At 32.3% G+C, this 20,133-nt stretch overlaps 1 protein-coding gene across 1 annotated transcript in view; it reads right to left on the bottom strand.

Annotated features, from left to right (window-relative positions):
- The window catches only part of LOC114337473 (zinc finger protein 358-like), a 307,896-nt gene that overhangs the window by 20,008 nt on the left and 267,755 nt on the right, over nucleotides 1–20,133 (bottom strand). Inside the window, exon 6 of the mRNA XM_050651680.1 lies at nucleotides 1,368–1,678. Coding sequence (XP_050507637.1) covers nucleotides 1,368–1,678 — 311 coding nt within the window. The remainder of the gene's footprint in view (nucleotides 1–1,367; nucleotides 1,679–20,133) is intronic.

Raw genomic sequence — 20,133 nt, 5'->3', positions numbered from 1 at the left:
CAAAGAAGTGTTCGTAACTAATTCTAGCCTAACAACATCAGATCACAAACGAAGATCTACTACATCTATTAGGAGTTCAAGAACTTTATATTCTTCTAGCAATTTTCGTTACAATCTGTACACATCTCCTGATTATTAGAGGGTTTAGTTGAGATAGATCCCCTAATTCAAGGTCAGTAATTCCATAGAGACTGATCCTACTCTAAACTATTATAGAGTGGCCCCAAATATTTACTCCACATACTCTAGCACTAGAGTGCCATTTATCAGAACATTTGTAACACGTACTAGATCATCATAACTAAGATAACCCTAATTCAAGGTCGGTAATTGCCTAGAGACTTATCCTACCCTAAACTATTATAGAGTCGCACCAAATCTTTACACCTCATACTCTAGCACTAGAGTGCCATTTATCAGAACATTTGTAACACGTACTAGATCATCATAACTAAGATAACACTTATAAGACAAAAAGTACCAGAATATTATACCAGAATGTTATAATACTAGAATAAACCAGTTTTTGATTTTTTGCATAAATATATTAATTTACTAGGAGAAACCATAACGTTAAGATTTCAGATGAATTTGTGGATCATTTTTATTAAAAATATGAGAAAGATTAGACGAAAGTATAAGAAATAAAGAATAACTCTAAAAGGGGTATCCAGCCCTGGGTTGGCTGTATACCATATATGTAGTTAAAAAACTCTAACATGAAGTAAAACCACTTCTATGTAAAAGGTATATTTAATAAAATTTTAAAAATCCCAATGGATTAAATAAAATAGGTTCATTCAGAACGTTTTCGGACCTACCAGTCCATCATCAGTGAATTCATATATACTTGCTAACTAGCCCCAGAACCAAACAATGATTGTACTTATAATTCAATCTACATTATAGTATTGTGAAATTGGAAAGTCTAAACGCCGATGTTAACAGAATACCTCCGGTAACAGAATACCTCCACTTGGCAGACCTCGTTGGCCCAAGATGGTTGTTAGGGTTCTCGTTTAGTCTCACCATGTTCCCGGAGGTATTCTGTTAACATCGGCGTTTAGACTTTCCAATTTCACAATACTATAATGTAGATTGAATTATAAGTACAACCATTGTTTGGTTCTGGGGCTAGTTAGCAAGTATATATTAATTCACTGATGATGGACTGATAGGTCCGAAAACGTTCTGAATGAACCTATTTTATTTAATCCATTGGGATTTTTAAAATTTTATTAAATATACCTTTTACATAGAAGTGGTTTTACTTCATGTTTGAGTTTTTTTAAATAAAGAAGACTTCATCAAGTTTTTGAGCTTGTATTATATGGTGAGTCATGATGGGTGAGTTATATTTATATTACCTGTAACTTTGTCCACATTGTTCACAAACGAAAGGCTTCTCTAACGAGCTAATAGATCCAATGTGCTGCAATGCTGTATGCTGTTCCAGCAACCATAAAGACGGAAATGCGGCCATACATGACGAACAACGAAACATCTCTTCTCCTAAGAGCGCGCTGTGCATTAAACCAACCTCCAGAAAGGAAGTTGGTAGAGTGGGAAAAGGTAAAGCAAAGGGGGTCGAGGATCTGCTGCTTTGGGTGCTTGAGGGACGGTCTGGGACGGGCGAACCAATGCATCGGTCTGTTTCACGATCAGTTTCCATGGAGCTCTGTAAATAAAATAAAATAAAGTGTAAAACAGGTAATAAGTTGTACGAAACGTTTCAGGAACTTAGGCTGGGCATTGTAAAGGAATAGTAAAATTGTCCAATAGTCTGGGCTGATTTTATCGGAGAATAGGCCATTTTTGGGAAAAGTTATTTACCAGCAATTGTACTGCTGGAATCGAAGCTTATGATTATATATATTAATAATATAGGTATGCAAAGTCCGCAGATAGTGTGCTACTTTTTTTATAAACAAAATGGCGACCGAAAATCGTGTTTTTTTCAATTATTGCTCTATAACTCCGAAGATTTTAATTTTACAACTAAAACACTCAAATAAAAATTCACCGCAATTAAATTCTGCATAGAGATATGTTTTTTCCGATCTGCTCCGACGAAAATTTTCCTCGGAAAATCCGGGTTTTCCCAACAAAATCTTTAATTTTCAAATAAAGTTTTAGATAAGTAATTATCTACCAATAATTAAATAATTTGGTGACTTAAAAGCCTTCTTGGTTAGGATTATAGTTCCAGAAGCTGGTGAAAATTGAACGAATATTTTAGCAACAATTCAATTGTTAATTAATAATATACGGTCGCAATAATAACCAAAATAATTATGATACACTGATCAAACTTTGAAATCTGATAAAGATGAGATGCCTATTTAACATTTTGTCGACAAAATATAATTTTTTTATTTTTTTTGCATTATCTTTAAATGTTTAAAAAAAATAGTTATAAACAAATTAACGTTTATCAGAAAGTTTTTATTATATTCTAATTTTAAAAAATAGTTAAAATGCGTATTTCAAATATCTTGAAAATGAATGTTTTAAAACTTTTTTACAACAATTTACAAAAAAGTTATGAAACAGCAAAGTAAACATACGATACTGCGTTGTTTATAATTTTTTTTAATTCTTTCAAAGCGTAAAAGTGAGTTTAAAGTACAAGCTAATTACTTACAAAAAATATCGATTATTAGTTTAATTTTTATATTTTAATTAAAGATTATAAATATTTTTTTTTTGTAATTTACACGCGCGAAAGTATACTAATACAGTACCGTAGCTATGTATTATGTATTATACCCGTCCACATACACAACTCGCGCGAGTTTAAAGCGTGTCAGTCGCTTCGAGTGAACATCTCCGGCTCTGTATCAAGCCTACTTCCGCGCTAAAAATTACAAAAAAAAAGTATTTTTAATCTTTGATTAAAATAGAACCATTAAACTAATATTTGATATTCTTTGTGAGTAATTAGATTGTACTACAGACTCACTTTTAAGCTTTGAAACAATTTAAACAAATTATAAACAACGGAGAAATCGTATATTAACTTTGCTGTTTCATAACTTTTTTGCAAATGGTTGGAAAATTTTTTTGAAGCATTCATTTTCAAGACTTTGAAATACGCATTTTAAGTATTTTTTAAAATTAGAATATAATAAACAATTTCTGAGAAATGTTAACTTGTTTATAACTATTTTTTTAAACATTTAAAGATTATGCAAAACAATTAAAAATTTATATTTTGTCGACAAAATATTAAATAGGCATCACATCTTTATAATCTTTCTAAGTTTGATCAATGTCTCATGATTATTTTGGTTTTTATTGCGACTGTAAATTGTTAATTAACAATTGAATTGTTGCTAAAATATTCGTTTAATTTTCACCGGCTTGTGCAATTATAATCTATACCAAGAAAGCTTTTAATTCACCAAGTTATTTAATTATTCATAAATAATTACTTGCAAAAAAAATTTATTTGAAAATTCGAGATTTTGTTGGGAAAACCCACATTTTCCGAGGAAAATTTTCGTCGGAGCAAATCGGGAAAAACAGGCCTGTATGTAGAATTAAATTGGGGTGAATTTTTGTTTGAGCGTTTTTGGAGTAAATTTAAAATCTTCGGAGTTATAGACCAATAATTGAAAAAAACACGATTTGGGGGCGCCATTTTTTTAATAAAAAAAAAGTAGCACACTATCTGCGGACTTTGCATACCTATATTATTAATATATAGTATCATAATATTCGATTTCAGCAATGAAATTGCTGGTAAATAACCTTTCTTTGTACTTTACTAATTAGACCAGCGTATTATAACTATTTTTTTTTCAAAATTTAATAATTATGCAAAAAAACGAAAAATTTATATTTTGTCGATAAAATATTAAATAAACATCTCATCTTTATAATCTTTATAAGTTTGATCAATGTATCATGATTATTTTGGTTATTATGGCGATCGTAAATTGTTAATTAAATTGTTGCTAAAATATTCGTTTAATTTTCACCGGCTTCTGGAATTACAATCTATATTAAGAAAGCTTTGATGTCACTAAGTTATTTAATTATTGATTAATAATTACTTACCTAGAACTTTATTTGAAAATTAGAGTTTTTGTTGGGAAAATCCGCATTTTCCGAGGAAAATTTTCGTCGGAGCAAATCGGGAAAAACATATCTCTATGCAGAATTTAATTGCGGTGAATTTTTATTTGGGTGCTTTTGTTGTAATGTTAAAATCTTTGGAGTTATAGAGCAATAATTGAAAAAAATACGATTTGTCGGCGCCATTTTGTTTATAAAAAAAGTAGCACACTATCTGCGGACTTTGCATACCTATATTATTAATATATAGGATCTTATAATTCGATTCCAGCAATAAAATTGCTGGTAAATAACTTTTTCATGAATTTTGCTAATTAGCCCAGAGTACAAAGAAATAAGGTAAGAAAGTACCCCGTTAGGGACTTCAACTAGGCCAGGTACCTGACAAGTTTTTTGAATTTATTGACCTCAATAAACAATACCTCCAAATATTGTCAAAATGAACCTACAACCTTGAGATGGATCCGTGGAAAGTTAAGTCTTATAGTGATAAAAATTTGGTTTTAAAGTTTCAAAGCGATTCATCAGTTTAAAACTGTTTACCCCAAACAACTTTGAGCCACAATTTTTTACACTATAAGACCCGCCTTTTCAAGAATTATCAAGTTTTTAGGTTGATTTTTACAATAGTTATTAACATTTATTGAAAATTAAAAATTCTTAGGTTTTTTACAGTTTTCTAAGCAACAAATTGCTTATGGAAACACTAAAATTGATAACACACAAATGGAACTGAGAAAATTCTATGAGATGATTAACCAGACCTGCAAGAAATTCAAACCTAGTCTATCAATAGTCAGAAAAAGAACAGGAGAGAAATTATTGGTGATCAGGACTAGATCAGAAAAATCAGCCGAACACAGTTTGGTTTTCGAAATGCAGTGTGTACAAGAGAGGCTCTATTTAGTATACAAGTGCTATTTCAACGATGTAGAGACGTAAATTGCGATATTTATGCATGTTTCATTGATTACCATAAAGCGTTCGATACAGTAAAGCACGACAAGCTGATGGAGATAATAACCAATATTGGAATTAACACCTGTGATTTAAGGATTATCAGCAATCTGTACTGGAATCAAACATCCTCTATCCGGACAGAGGCAGGAGAATCCGACGATATCAAAATCAAACGTGGGGTCCGTCAGGGATGTATACTATCCCCACTGCTGTTTAACATCTACTCTGAGGAAATCTTTCAAGAAGCAGTGGATGATGTTGAGGCCGGAATTCGAATTAACGGAGAATGTATCAATAACATAAGACACGCAGATGACACTGTGGTATTCGCTGACAGTTCTGAAGCCCTGCAGGAGTTAATGAACAGAATCGCGGAGGTCAGTCAGAGATACGGACTTTCACTAAACACTAAGAAAACAAAATGTATGATTATCTCTAAGAACAAACAGCAATTTGGACGGATCAGTGTGAATGGTCAACAAATAGAAAGAGTAAAAACATATACCTACCTTGATACGAACGTCAATGAAAATTGGGACCATTCTATAGAAATCAAATGTAGGATAGAGAAAGCAAGATCTGCATTTCAAAAAATGGCAAAGTTGTTCAAATGTCATGATTTGTCGATACCCATAAAAGTCAGATTACTACGATGTTATATCTTTCCTATACTGTTGTACGGAGTTGAGTCGTGGACTCTCACAGACGCCACCTGCAAGAAAATTGAGGCTTTTGAGATGTGGCTTTATCGTCGAATCCTGAAGATATCTTATACCGACCACATTACTAATGAGGGTGTTTTGCTAAGAATGCAAAAAGAAAAAGAGCTGTTAATGAGAATAAAAACAGCCAAAATCGAATACCTCGGTCACATCATGAGGAACAGTGAAAGAAATGGACTGCTGGAAAGCGAGGACCAGGAAGGCGAAGGATTTCGTGGCTGAAAAATCTACGTACGTGGTTCAACACAACCACTACAAATCTTTTCAGAGCAGCAGTGTGCAAAGTACAAATTGCCATGATGGTCGCCAACATCTGAAATGGATAGGCACTACAAGAAGAAGAAGAAGGACTAGATACTAGAAAGATGGGCAGAAAATTTTTAGGGTAGACTAAATTAGTAGACTAAGGAGATGAAGTTGCAAGAAGCAGAAATCCAGGTCGAAGGCTTGGATGACGAAAGACAGGAAGATTGCACCCCAACAGAAGAAGAATTCATCATACCCAACCCACAAAAATTGAAAGCAAACAAAGCTCCTGGAGCAGATGGCATTTTTTATGAACTTTTAAATCATGACGCAAAAAATCTGGCTTGTAGTACATATAAGTAGGCTAGTAGAACTGATTTTGAAGCAGGTAAAACTACCAAAAGACTGGAACGTAGGTATAATTGTACCGGGTGTCCCAATAAGAATGGCTCTCGGCCATATCTCAGGAACCGTTTAAAGTACAACTTTAAGAAAAAAATATTTATAACAAATGTTGCCTCGGGAAAGGCCTGGAAATTATTTTCATAATTGTTGGTCCACCGCTAGAGGGCGTAATTCAATATCATAAATTAAAAAATCAAAATTTTACAAAATTTACCTAATGAAACGGCACTGGAAGTCCAATCATCGTATTCCCCATAAAATTTTGCGCATATTTGGTTTCACAAGTTTAAGTCTATACCTTTGCAAATAAGAGGTGGGGGTGAGTGGGAACCTTCTTATGAAAAAATGGCTGTAAGTCCGGTTCTGCTAAATAGAATTTTGCATACTTGGTCTTGTTGAAAACAGCTCTTTGTCGTCAATGTAAGTGTCTTATTTTCGAAATAGCCTAATAAGTAATATGCGAGCTAGGAGGCGTTATTTAATTATTTTCAGAAATCTAGTTTTCTTTGGAAAATATTAAATACAAGTATTCATTTTTAATCCTGTATTACAAAATTATACCAAATTAGCAACATAATACCGAAAACCGCATGTTGATACCTTTTTTCTATCTCGAGATATCTTAAGAAATGTGTAAATTTTATACATAACTGTTACTGTCACCGGTAAACGAGGTTAAGGAAAAGTAGTGTGCTATGTAAAAAACAAATAAACATTTTCTAGATGTAAGCGTATACAGTGATGAGTGCTAATAACCGGCAAAATAGCACAAAAGATGGAAAACCTATTAAGTTGTGAGATAAAAAGAAATGAAACTAGTCGAGCAGGGAAATTTAGCGATATTAACTTATAAATTTACATTATATTGATTGTTTCCCTCCTTTACACGTATCAGAGGAGTATGTCAACTAAAACTGTCACTGTGACGGTAGTAGTTGCCAAATTCGTCCGATACGTCTAAAGGTGGGAAACAATCAATGTAATGTAAATTTATAAGTCAATATCCCTAAATTTCCCAGCTCGACTAGTTTCATTTCTTTTTATATCACAAACTAATAAGTTTTCCATCTTTTGTGCTATTTTGCCGGTTATAATTATCATCACTGTATAATTAATTAAAACAATAATGAGACAAACAACACTATAAAATATAACAAAGAAATAAAAGCAACTACTTACTTAGTCTTAGTGACTGCCTAAATGTTCAAATTGTTGCAAAACATTTTCGATTCAAGCATTTACTCTTTCAAGAGTAGATTGAATAGCAACAGATTTAACTGTTTTACACTTTTATTTATGGGGACGTATCAAAGACTCTGTTTTTGCCGCTAGGCCCCATACTCGAGAAAACATGATCTAGAATCTAGAGAATACGAAACGCCATTCAAAGTATTGCGAAGGCAGAAATTGAGACTGCTGTTCAATCTACTCTTGAAAGAGTAAATGCTTTTATCGAAAATGATGGGCAACAATGTGAACGGTTAGGTCGTCACTAAGTAAGTAGTTGCTTTTATTTCTTTGTTATATTTTATAATGTTGTTTGTCTTATTGTTGTTTTAATTAATTATATACGTTTACATCTGGAAAATGTTTCTTTGTTTTTTCCATAGCACACAACTTTTCCTTAACTTCGTTTACCGGTGACATTAACAACAGGTGTTTAAAATTTACACGTTTCTTAAGATATCTCGAGATGGAAAAAAGGTATCGACATGCGGTTTTCGTTATTATGTTGCTAATTTGGTCTAATTTTGTAATACAGGATTAAAAATGCATACTTGTATTTAATATTCTCCAAAGAAAACTAGATTTCCGAAAATAATTAAATAACGCCTACTAGCTGGCATATTACTTATTAGGCTATTTTGAAAATAAGACTCTTATATTAACGAAAAGAGCTGTTTTCAACAAGAGCAAGTACGCAAAATTCGATTTAGCAGAACCGGACTTACAGCCGTTTTTTCATAAGAAGGTTCCCACTCACCCCCACCTCTTATTTGCAAAGGTAGACTTAATTTTGTGAAATCAAATATGCGCAAAATTTTATGAAGAATACGATGATTGGATTTCCAGTGCCCTTTCATTAGGTAAATTTTGTAAAATTTTGATTTTTAATTTTTGATATTCAATTACGCCCTCTAGCGGTGGACCTACAATTATGAAAATAATTTCCAGGCTTTTCCTGAGGCAACTTTTGTTATAAATATTTTTTTCTCAAAGCTGTTGTACTATAAACGGTTCCTGAGATATGGTCGAGAGCCATTTTTATTGGGACACCCGGTACATATTCACAAGAAAGGAGAACAGTTATATTCACAAACAGTTTGTGATAACCACAGAGGCAGTACCCTCCTAAACATGACCAACAAAATATTGGCCTACATTCTTTACGGTCAACTATCGGAATATTGTGAAAATCTAATAGGCAAATAACAGTGTGGGTTTCGCAAAGAAAAGTCAAATATACATCAAATATTCTTTATAAGGCAATATTTTGAAAACCCATATAATTATGGAAGAGATACTCACAACTTGTTTGTGATTTTAGATGTGCCTATGAAAGTGTAGACAAAAACGCACTATAAAAAGCCATGGTAGAATTCAATATCTTTCAATACTATGACCATTTTCGACAGGAGCGTCATTTGAAATTTTGCTAGGGGAGGGCAAACATTTTATATACAATACATTATATATGCAAACATAATACAAAATTGATCTATTTTTTGTAAATTTCAGTCATTTTCAGGGTGAGGGGGGGCAAATTCCCCCCCTGACCCTATCAAATGACGCCCCTGATTTTCGAGCTCGTTTAGTCGCATTAGGCATGCGTAGATGTGTACAAACACAAATACGAATACCTACAAGACGTCTTCACAAATTTTCAACCTAAGTGGCATGCCTGATGAGATCAAACGAGTTCGAAATGGCCATAGTATGCTGATATTTACCGATTTAGATACAAAGACGGACAAATGTGATACAAGTGAGTTGTGATACAATATTGTGATACAACAGTTAAGAACTGTGCATGGTACTATTGTTTGCTATTGTCTGTAGTCTTCTGCAGACAAACAAAAGCGCGGTTCATATACAAAGTTTTAGTAATAGGTAAGCTGAACGTTTGGTTAACCTTCGGATGACCAAGGGGGGTAAATTTGGACCCCAGCGCATGTTTTCAATACACTTTCAATACACTTAGTGAAATTAGTGAAAGCAACGCTCTCAACAGTCGAGTGTAAGGTTAGAGTGCAGAACGGAGTATCAAGAATTTTCCAGACACAGGACTCCGACAGGGAGATAGTCTGTCCTGCCTTCTATTCAACATTGCCCTACAGAAAGCTATTAGAGAATCTAGAATAACAACAAGAGGACTATTATTAATAGAAGTGTACAAATACTAGCATATGCAGACGATACGATAGCATAGCAAAAATAAAGTCGTATTTCAGTAAAATTTTGGATTAAAAAAATATCACGTTGTTGCTTAAACATTAATTCTAATAATTTATAATTCTAAGAAATTAAGTGTAAGAATTCTTGTCATATATGTCTTGTTTTCTTAATTTTAATACCATTAAAACCGTAATAAAAATAAAATATACATTGTTATAGACATAAAAAATAACATCCTAGTGAAGGACAATGTAGCGAAACGGCTGTGGGAGATGTTTTCTAAGATAATGTAAAACAAACGTTAATAGAATAATGTAGATATACAATTTTTCTGCTAATATATTAATATTTCTTACTAAATATGTAGTAGTATGGTTACTTAATACTTAAACCTTATTCGGGATGTTGATGGATGACCAAAGTGGAGATGACCGATTAACATTTTGCAAATAGTATCAACTAAAAATAGCTGTGCAACAATAATTCTATAGACTTTATAAAAAAATACATACCTAAAGATAATGTGTTAAAAAAATTGAGGTATCAATTTGCAGTTGTTTTCCTTTTTTTCAATTCCTAATCGTCATATCGTGTTTTTATCATTTTCCTAAGAACTCAATGTAAGATTCTTCTAGGTGTGTCCTCTTTTTCTTAGGAGACAAGTATTTCAGTATTTTTTGACTGACCTATAACTAATATCACAATAAAGATGCACTAGGAATAAACAAACCAAGACACGTTGAATGTTACGAGGAGCATTCCCGAATCATAATTTACAATGTTTTTTTATGGCATAGACATTAGTCATTCAGCCAGTTGCAACAGATTTCTCAGTCGATCCTATCCCTAATACGAAATCAACGGATAATTAATAAAAGAAAATACGACTAGGAAAATACAGGGTCACTTGCTTCTCGCCTAGGGGCCCATCAAGACAATTTTAGTAGACAAACAATACTGGACCAAGGATAAGGTGTTATAACATTTAGAGTAAATAAAGGATGCAAATCTAAATTTCTACAAGAGTATGAAATATTCCATACCCGCGTGCGCGTACAAATCTTATAGAACCGTGCATGTGTCTGACAAGAAATTTATAATGATGGTGTATACTTGTTGCGAGCCTGTAGCCAGCAGAGATTGGATATTGAATGGTGGATACATATTAATTTTGATTAAATTTTGATAGAGGGAGTTTGAATGCTGATGAAACTTCAAAAAAAGTACATTCAAAAAAGATATGATCAAGATCACCCAGTTTTCCGCAATGTTTGCAATTATCGTCTTCAATCACGTTTATTTTAAATAAATGACTTGGATAGCACGCATGTCCAAAGCATACTCGATTTGTGGTGGTAATATATTAACGTGGAGTCTTAAAAAAGTTAAACTAAGTAGTTTGTGGAATAAATTGTTGTATAGTGGTGTATCTAGTATAGTTTGTAAAGCAGTAAATATTCCATTGATGTTGCCATATCGATAGCTGGTTTCTTTTAAAAATTGTAATGGCATCTGATACACATAAATGATAAGACAATAAAGAAGCTGATGTTACACTGGTCTTAGCTAAATAGTCTACATATTCATTGTCTTTGAGTCCAATATGTGCCTTAACCCAAATAAATGTTATATTGAATCCAAAATCAGCTAAATGCTTTGGACAAAAAAGTATTTTTTATGTTCTGTAGAACTGAAAGGCAGTCTGAAAGGATTAACGTTTTTTTAATAGAGTTTTTGACATATTTCAACGCTTCGAGAATGGCCAATGACTCCGCCGAGAAAACTGAAAACTCATTGGGAAGCTTGTACTTGAACTCGGAACTGGAGTTGTACTGGAATTCGGAACCTGAGGTTTACAATGTATAAAATTTGTAAATTTATGATTTGGAATTTACAATGTATAATATACATTGTAAATCATATTTTGGGAGTGCTCCTCGTAACATTTAACGTATCGTTGGTTTGTTTATTTCTAGTGCATCTTTATTGCGATTTTAGTACAGTAGCGTTATTCATTATACTACTTTTGTTATTCCTTTGTTATCCAATTTAGTAATTGTATTTTTTTTTCAGATAAGTATACAAAATAGTAATAGAACTTTTGGTGTTCCGTTTTGTTCTGAGAATCTTTTGTTTAAAAATATTACTGTCTTAGGCCTATTTCATAATTTACGACTTCGGTCGTCACGACAAACGGTCGTAACGACAGTCAGTCGTACATTCCATTAGTCCAATACAGCAATGTACGGACCCTTTCACACAGGACGACCACGACTAACTGTCTTCCTGTTGCTCCCCGCCTGTCGTCCAATGTCACTGCAATGGACAACGGTCGTGTCGTGCCGTGCTATCAGTGAACCATGGGCATAAATTAGTGCTTCCATACTTCCATACAGTGGCACGTACATACATAATGGCAGACAATATAGATGGGGAATTTTTAATTGCACTAGTAGCAAGTGGACCAGTGTTGTGGGACAAAACTTTGGACGTGTATAAAGACAGAAATGCGGCAAGGAATGCATCGTGTGAAGTTTTAGTGGAGTTTAACATTGATTTTGAAAACTTAGAGGACCAGGAGAAAACTAAGTTTGGTAAGTTGTACTTACTTTATTTTAATGTCGTTCTCAAGCTATTTCCTTGTGATTTATATTTATATTATATTATATTTCGACACCCGACTTGGGCGTCGAAACGTTAATATAATAATTTTTTTGGTAAAATTGTGGCTTATTTCCAATTCAAAATAAATGATTACTTTATTTTACATTCTCGTAGATTACAAACCTGAATTTTTTAGCCCATTAATTTCCAACGTTATGTAAACGCAACATTTTTAATTGTATTATTTTTAATGTATCACTACTTGAATAACATTTTTATTGCTACATTTTATTTAAAACAGAACATAAAGTACAAATCAAATAAAATATTTTGAAATAATTATGGCATGTAATGTGTAATAAGCATAAAGGTAAAGACAAGAAGACGAAGAAGAAGTATTTTGATAACGATTTACGAAGTGGAAATCGAAACATCAAATAAACTTAATCATAAAATAAAATTGTAGCTTATTCCCAACTAAAATAGTAAATTGCATAAGAGATCACAAGAAAATAGCTTCAGAACAATTATTATTATTTATGTTATTTAATTACAAAAGATTATAATTAGGATTTTTAGTAAAAATGGTTATTTTTAAGACATGTTGCTTATCTTTGTTTATTTTACTTCTTATAATAAACTATAGTAAAATTTCATGTCTTAAGCAAAATTCTGTGAAGTATACAGAGCTTTAATAAAACTCTAATAATTCAATAAATCATAATAGACCAGTAAGGATCTGTTTTTAGGTGGATGTGAGAGGTGGCATTCAGATTTTTGCGGATAAAGTTAGGTGATAACTTCAATAATAATAATTGATTTATGCTCCTTCTCAAATATGCCCGGAACATTAATAAAAAAAATAAAATATTTAAAAATTTCAAAAAATTTCGTTTTTTTTTTCTAAATTTTTTGCTTATAACTTTAAAACGATTCATTTTGGAACAAAGTCGTATAGGAATAAAACAAAGATAATTAAATTTTTTATCAGATGCGATTGGTTAAAAATGTCTTAATTTATCACCCTTGCTGCAAAATAGCAATAAATATAAAATAAGGAGGCAAAACAAGCCTGTCCTTATTCAATGATTTTCCATCACTTAGGTTACACTTGGAACCTTCCTAATTCGCTTAGAAAATTTTTGTAATGTGTTAAAACCGTACACCAAATTTCATTAAAATTGACTTACTACATTTTGAATAATAATTTTGCAATCTAAACTTTTTTTAAAAAATTAAAATTTTTTAAAATCTTGCACAACAAAAACTAGAGCATACAAAGATTTGTCAATTTTTTTACATATAAAGAAGCACTCCACCTATCTAATGCACTTTACAGAATTGAAATCGGATCGGATTGTTTAAGCAGCCTCAGCAATGTTTTAAAGTTATAAACAATTTTTTGGCTTATAAACAAATTAGTCCTGTGGCCAGGAGGGGGGTGCTACGGGCTCCTTTATTTAGATGGACTTACCCAAGATTTTTATGTATTTTTTGACCCGTAGAACACTATTTTTTTGGGTAACAGTTGATCCGGATGTCGATAAGATTGTTATAAACAAAGAACTTGAGGAATTACATAACGTCGATTTTTCGCAAAATAAAACATTTTTTTGTATTTCTTGGGTAATTCTAAGCAAAAAATGTTCTTACAAGTTTTTTCGTAGGATGCATAGTTTTCGAGATAAACGCAGTGGAACTTTCAAAAATTCGAAAAATTGCAAGTTTTGAACGCGAATACCTTTTGATTAAAAAATAAAATAGCAATTCTGCTGACAGCATTTGAAAGTTCAAGTCAAATTATACCTGTTTTAAATATTTGCATCGCTAAAAATTAATTTTTTTATTATTAAACAAAGCTATTTTTTATGAGCCAAAAAATTGTTTATAAGTTTAAAACATTGCTGAGGCCCCTTAAATAATCCGATTTTAATTCTGTAAAGTGTATTAGATAGGTAGAGTACCTCTTTATATGTAAAAAAATTAGACAACTTCTAAATGGTCTACTTTTTGTTCAGAAAGATTTTAAAAAATTTGAACTTTTTTAAAAACATTTAGATTGCAAATTTATTATGCAAAATCTATTAAGTCGATTTTAATGAAATTTGGTACACGGTTTAAGTATGTTACAAAGAATTTCCTAAGCGAATTATTAAGGTTGTAAGTGCCACCAAAGTGATTAAAAACATTGAATAACAACAGGCGTATTTTGCCCCCTTACTTTGTATTTATTGCTATATTGCAGAAAAGGTAATACGTTAAGACATTTTTGATCAGTCGTATATCATACAAAATTCAATTATCTTTATTTTATTTCTGTACGACTTTGTTCCAAAACGAATCGTTTTAAAGTTATCAGCAAAGAAAGCAGAAAAAAATCGACGTTTTTCGAAATTTTTAAATATTTTAATTTTTTTATTAATGTTCCGGGCATATTTGAGAAGGAGCGTAAGTCAATTATTATTACTGAAGGTGTCACCTAGCTTTATCTGCAAAATCCGAATGCCACCTTTCACATCCAAAAATAGACGTTTTTTCACAGATCCTTACTGGTCTATAAGAATTTTAATCCCTTAGGCTTAGGAGATAAGCGGGAAAACCCATCGTTATACGTGTCCATGTAATAAACTAATATTTGTCTGCAGAAAGCACAAATTTATTATATTGTTGTAAAATTCGCGAACTCAAGCGAGGGTGCTGCTGCTTATTTGAAACTAGAGGAATTGGGATGAAAATTTAAACACACCATCCGTTAACCTTTATATCAACGTCGATTGAAGGACAGACTGCAATTGCGCGCAGCGGTCAGGGTTCTCAACAGGGTGTCTAAGCCAATGGTGCAATTGCGTGCACGTCTTTAAAAAGGTATGCTGTGATTGCGCGCAAAGTCGTAAATTATAGTAAACGCAAGTTTTATTTACTTCTTATTCGTTTTGAACGGAAATTTTGCTAATTTTAAAAAATTAAGATAATAACAAGTGAATACTACATTGAAATAGTTGTGATAAAAAAAAACTAAATAGTGTTTCTTTTATAATTAATATTTATTGTATTAAATAATGTACATATGTAGACATTTAATTTGAACATGCCTTATAACATATAGTTTTAACAAATTCTATTCTGGATATTTCTTTATTTTTAAATTTCTCTATCAAATTTGTTACATATTTTAATGTTCTTTCATAATTAATATTTTTAATTTTTTTTTTGTAAATGTAAGCTATTTAATTGCACATAAGATCCTACTTGAACATTTTTTAATTCATTTTATAATACTGTGTGTCTCTTTAAAGTTAAATATTTATTTTATTTGTGATACAAAAATAACCAATGTAAAGTAAATGTCTTAGGTTTAGGTACTTGAAAGAATAAATAAAATAACATAGGTATATCTATGAAATATTTATTAGACGAGGATACCCTATTATAATATTAATTAATTAATTAAAAAATTAATATATTATATATTATACAGTACAATTTTCAAAGGAGGAAGACCTAACCCTTCAGTCCAAACCTAACTTTCGGGTATTAGAGTGTAGAGTACCCCAGGAGGTATTTGACCGCTGCGCGCAATCACAATATACCGTTTTGTTTACCTGCCTTAATCCTTCCGTTGCGCGCAATCACAGCAACCCTCTTAAAGGTAAATTTCAGTACCCCAGGAGGTATTTGACCGCTGCGCGCAATCACAACCCACCCCGATTGAATGCTTGTCGGGTGTGTTCATTTAATGAGTGATTTATTTTTGTTAATTAGTTATATTAATAACAATATTAATTACATCAAAATACGTTATCCCAATTATATCGGCCATTTTCATGAAACTGCACTGCCACCTATAGTCGATTGAGTTCGCGAATAGTACCGACACATTTGTCTAAATCTAAATACGCACCAATCACATCTGCAGATGTTCAAAGAACTTTTTCTACGTATAAATAATATATTATGTATAAATAATCAATTTTTGCCCGATTCATTCTACTCCCTGTGCTCTCTACGAAATAAGATGAATACTGTCGTAGACTGTGAAAGTCCGATGAGCACGACAAACGGTCGTACGACCGTTTGTCGTGACGACCAAAGTCGTAAAGTATGAAAAAGAGAGACATAGACGATTTATCAATTTTGAAGATTTATGAATTTGGTTTTATATGACAGACATTTAAAAATTCTGATATTCTGAAGAATGTAATCGCACCTCAATTGGAGCACATGGCTTTGCTTTTCTTATTTGTATTGTGTCTGATGGCATTCCGTTATACAGGGTAGCGAGAAAGTATTGATAATTTCTGGGAAACCGCTAGAACGATTTTTATAGATTTTGGTGGGTAAGGATCTTCTAATGCGGCCGATATTAGAGTGGTAATTACATTTTTGTCAAATCTTCCGTTTTTCTGGAAGTATAATGAACTTTCTTATTTCAAATGGAATACCCTGTTTATTTTTTTTTGTTTTGACGTCCCTTAAGAAATAGTGATTCTTTTTCATGTTATATTCCTTATACCTAAATGTCATAATTTCGAAGTTATGGCTACATTTATTAAAAAAAAAATTTAAACAAATTATATAAATCAATTTTTTTGACCCGGATTATTTTAGGTTCTTTGGATCATTGGGTGAAAAAACATCTTTCGTAATTTTTCTCTAAAGTTAATCGTTTCCAAGTTATCTATGTATAAACAGTTTAAAACTGAAAAAAATCGAAAAATTACGATTTTTCAAAAACACAAGTAAAAAATATAATTTTTAAAATCACGAAGTGCCTAAATTCATACTCAAGCATTATTTTATCAGACACCGATAAGTAATTTGGGCTTATTTCGGAATAATTACATCATGTACACGAATATGATAGGTATCGGAAGTGATCTCAGGAATACCTGGTGCCCAGGGTAAGTACTGTTTATCTCGTCTTCGGTAGTTTTCGGCAAATTTATTAAAAAATTAGTCAAAAATCATTACTAAGGGGGTTTTTGGGGTCGCTGACGAAGAATATGACATCGGAAGTGATCTCCGGAGTACCTGGAGCCCAGGGTACCTACCTTTTATCTCGTGACTAATGATTTTTGACTAATATTTTAATGAATTTGCCGAAAACTTCGGAAGACGAGGTAAACAGTAGGTACCCTGAGCATCAGGTACTCCGGAGATCACTTACGATGTCATATTCTTCGTCAGAGACCCCAAAAACCCCCGAGTAATGAATTTTGACTAATTTTTTAACGAGTTTGCCGAAAACTCCCGAAAACGAGGTAAAGAGTAGATACCCTGGGTACCAGGTATTCCGTAGATCACTTTCGATGTCATATTCGTCGTCAGCGACCCAAAAACCTCCTGAGTAATGATTTTTGACTAAACTCCAGAAGACGAGGTGCCCTGGGCACTAGATATTCCGGAGATCACTTCCGATGTCATATTCGTCGTTAGGGACCACAAAAAAACCCCAAGTAATGATTTTTGACTAATTTTTTAATAATTTTTTTGCTTAAAACTCCACAAGACGGGGTAAACAGTAGGTACCATGGCACCAGGTACTCCGTAGATCACTTCCGATGTCGTATTCGTCGTTACTGACCCTAAAAATCCCCCGAGTAATGATTTTTGACTAATTTTTTAATAAATTTTAATGACGAGGTAACCAGTAGGTACCCCGGGCACCAGGTACTCCGGAGATCACTTACGACGTCATATTCGTTTTCAGCGACCTCAAAAAGCCCAGACTAACAAAATTGAACTCATTTCCGCCGATAATTGACGAGTTCTGATTTTTTTTGTCTGTTTGAGATGCTCTTTAAGAATGCATTTTTTGTATGCAGTTCTTCAATATTATATCATGGCTCGGGGTCACAAAATTTCCTAGCGTATTCACGAATCGAAGGTAAAAAGAATGATTAAGATCCGTCTTGTCGTTTTTTTTTCGGAGATAAGGCCGATTTTAGTGCTTTATTGCTTCGCCTATAAGAACTATCATAAGGACTGCATTGCCTATGTTCCTAATACTGTAAAATCAAGGTGGGACGGACTATAGTAACCTCAATATAAGTATTGAACACAATTATTATTTTGTAACGAGCTTCAGTAACAAGCTTCAGTACACGATGTGTTGACAGGAAAATAAAGTTTATGAATATATAGTGTTATAAAATCTGAATTTAAGCATGCCAGTGTGTCTGCCTACCATCCAGTAGGTGGATATTACAAAAACTGTACCACTGCATGTAAGCGACAACGAATTAGACAGATTGTACACTTATGAGACCACCGGCGCTTAACAGCACCGGAAAAGGTAGTATATCGCGTGTACTATGGCGGCTCAAAGAGTTAATCACGGTAGTCATAATATGTCCCATTACCATTAGAAACAATACTAGTAATTATAAACAATGTTATATAGGGTGAGGCAGATAACTGGCCTATTAGAAATATCTCGAGAACTAAATTCAACAGAATCATGAAAATTGGAATGAAGGAGTTTTGAAGGATGATCTATTAAATGAAAATATTTTTATCTCTTTGCAACTTCCGGTTTTACCGGAAGTTGCTTTTTGGACTCTCCTCAATATCTTCTTTCTTAAAATATGAGGTTTTGTAATATTATACAGGGTATTTTAAAAGATATTTACGTTTTTTTATTAATTTCGTAGCAACATTCACACCCTGTAGCAGGGCCCCCGCGAGGCTGAGCGGCGCCCGCGTGCGGTATATAATTTTAGCGCCCTTAAATATACTATATCCCCTTCGGAAATAAATCAATATTTCTTTATTTTTTACTCATATGTAATAAAACCACAAAAATTACAAGAACTATTTTTTTTCTTGAAACTGATTTGCTGATGATGGCAAAAAACATATAAAACATTAATATATTGGTTAAGAGCGTAGTTGAAAAATTCCGGGCCAATGCTTTTTAAATGCATTAATTTTTTTCGAATCCTGAGAAAACTAATATTTAAACATTTTGAAAAATTTACAAAGCAGAATGAAAGATTACATTATTACCGGGGGCCAAAAGTCCCTGAAGACTTCTATAACGTTTATTTTAATATGTTACAGGGGTGAAAAGTATTTAGTAGGATTTTTATTTTTAAATATCTCATTAAAAAAACTTTTTGTTTATTCTAATGGACTTTGGGCCCTTGATATGTAATAATTTAATCTATCACACCGCGTTTAAATTTTTTCAAAATATTAGTTTTCTCAGTATTCGAAAAAAATTAGTACATTTAAAAAACATTGGTCCGAAATGTTGCGCCTACGCCTACACTCTTAAATCTAGAAAGCGGTACCTTAAATACAAATTGAATTAAATGAGTGTTTTTCTAGATTTGACTGCAGAAAATTCTTTTATACTACCTACAAAGTCAATTTTATTGACGAGCTCTTGCTATATAGCTAATATTGTCAAACCAGATAATCTTTCCTCTACCATAGAGAACTCAAATAATTTTTAATAACTTTAATTTTGAAAATGATGTCTCACCACAGCAGCAACATACACAGTTAAAAGTGAAGAGGATTCTTAATGAAATAGTGATATTTGGTAGAGATGTAGTTAGATATTTTCAAATATAGGTATTTTGATTATTAAGAGTTTTTAGTACTTAGTAAGTACAGTTTTTACTGGATCAATTAGCTTTTGTTGAAGAGCAAGACAGATTTTTTAAAATATCATTGTCACTTAATGTAAAAACATGATCATAACCAAACATCA

The sequence above is a fragment of the Diabrotica virgifera genome, chromosome 5 (genome assembly GCF_917563875.1).
Source record: "Diabrotica virgifera virgifera chromosome 5, PGI_DIABVI_V3a".
Lineage (NCBI taxonomy): Eukaryota > Metazoa > Arthropoda > Insecta > Coleoptera > Chrysomelidae > Diabrotica > Diabrotica virgifera.
Note: the sequence above shows the minus strand (reverse complement) of the source record. Positions and strands in the feature narration are given on the sequence as shown.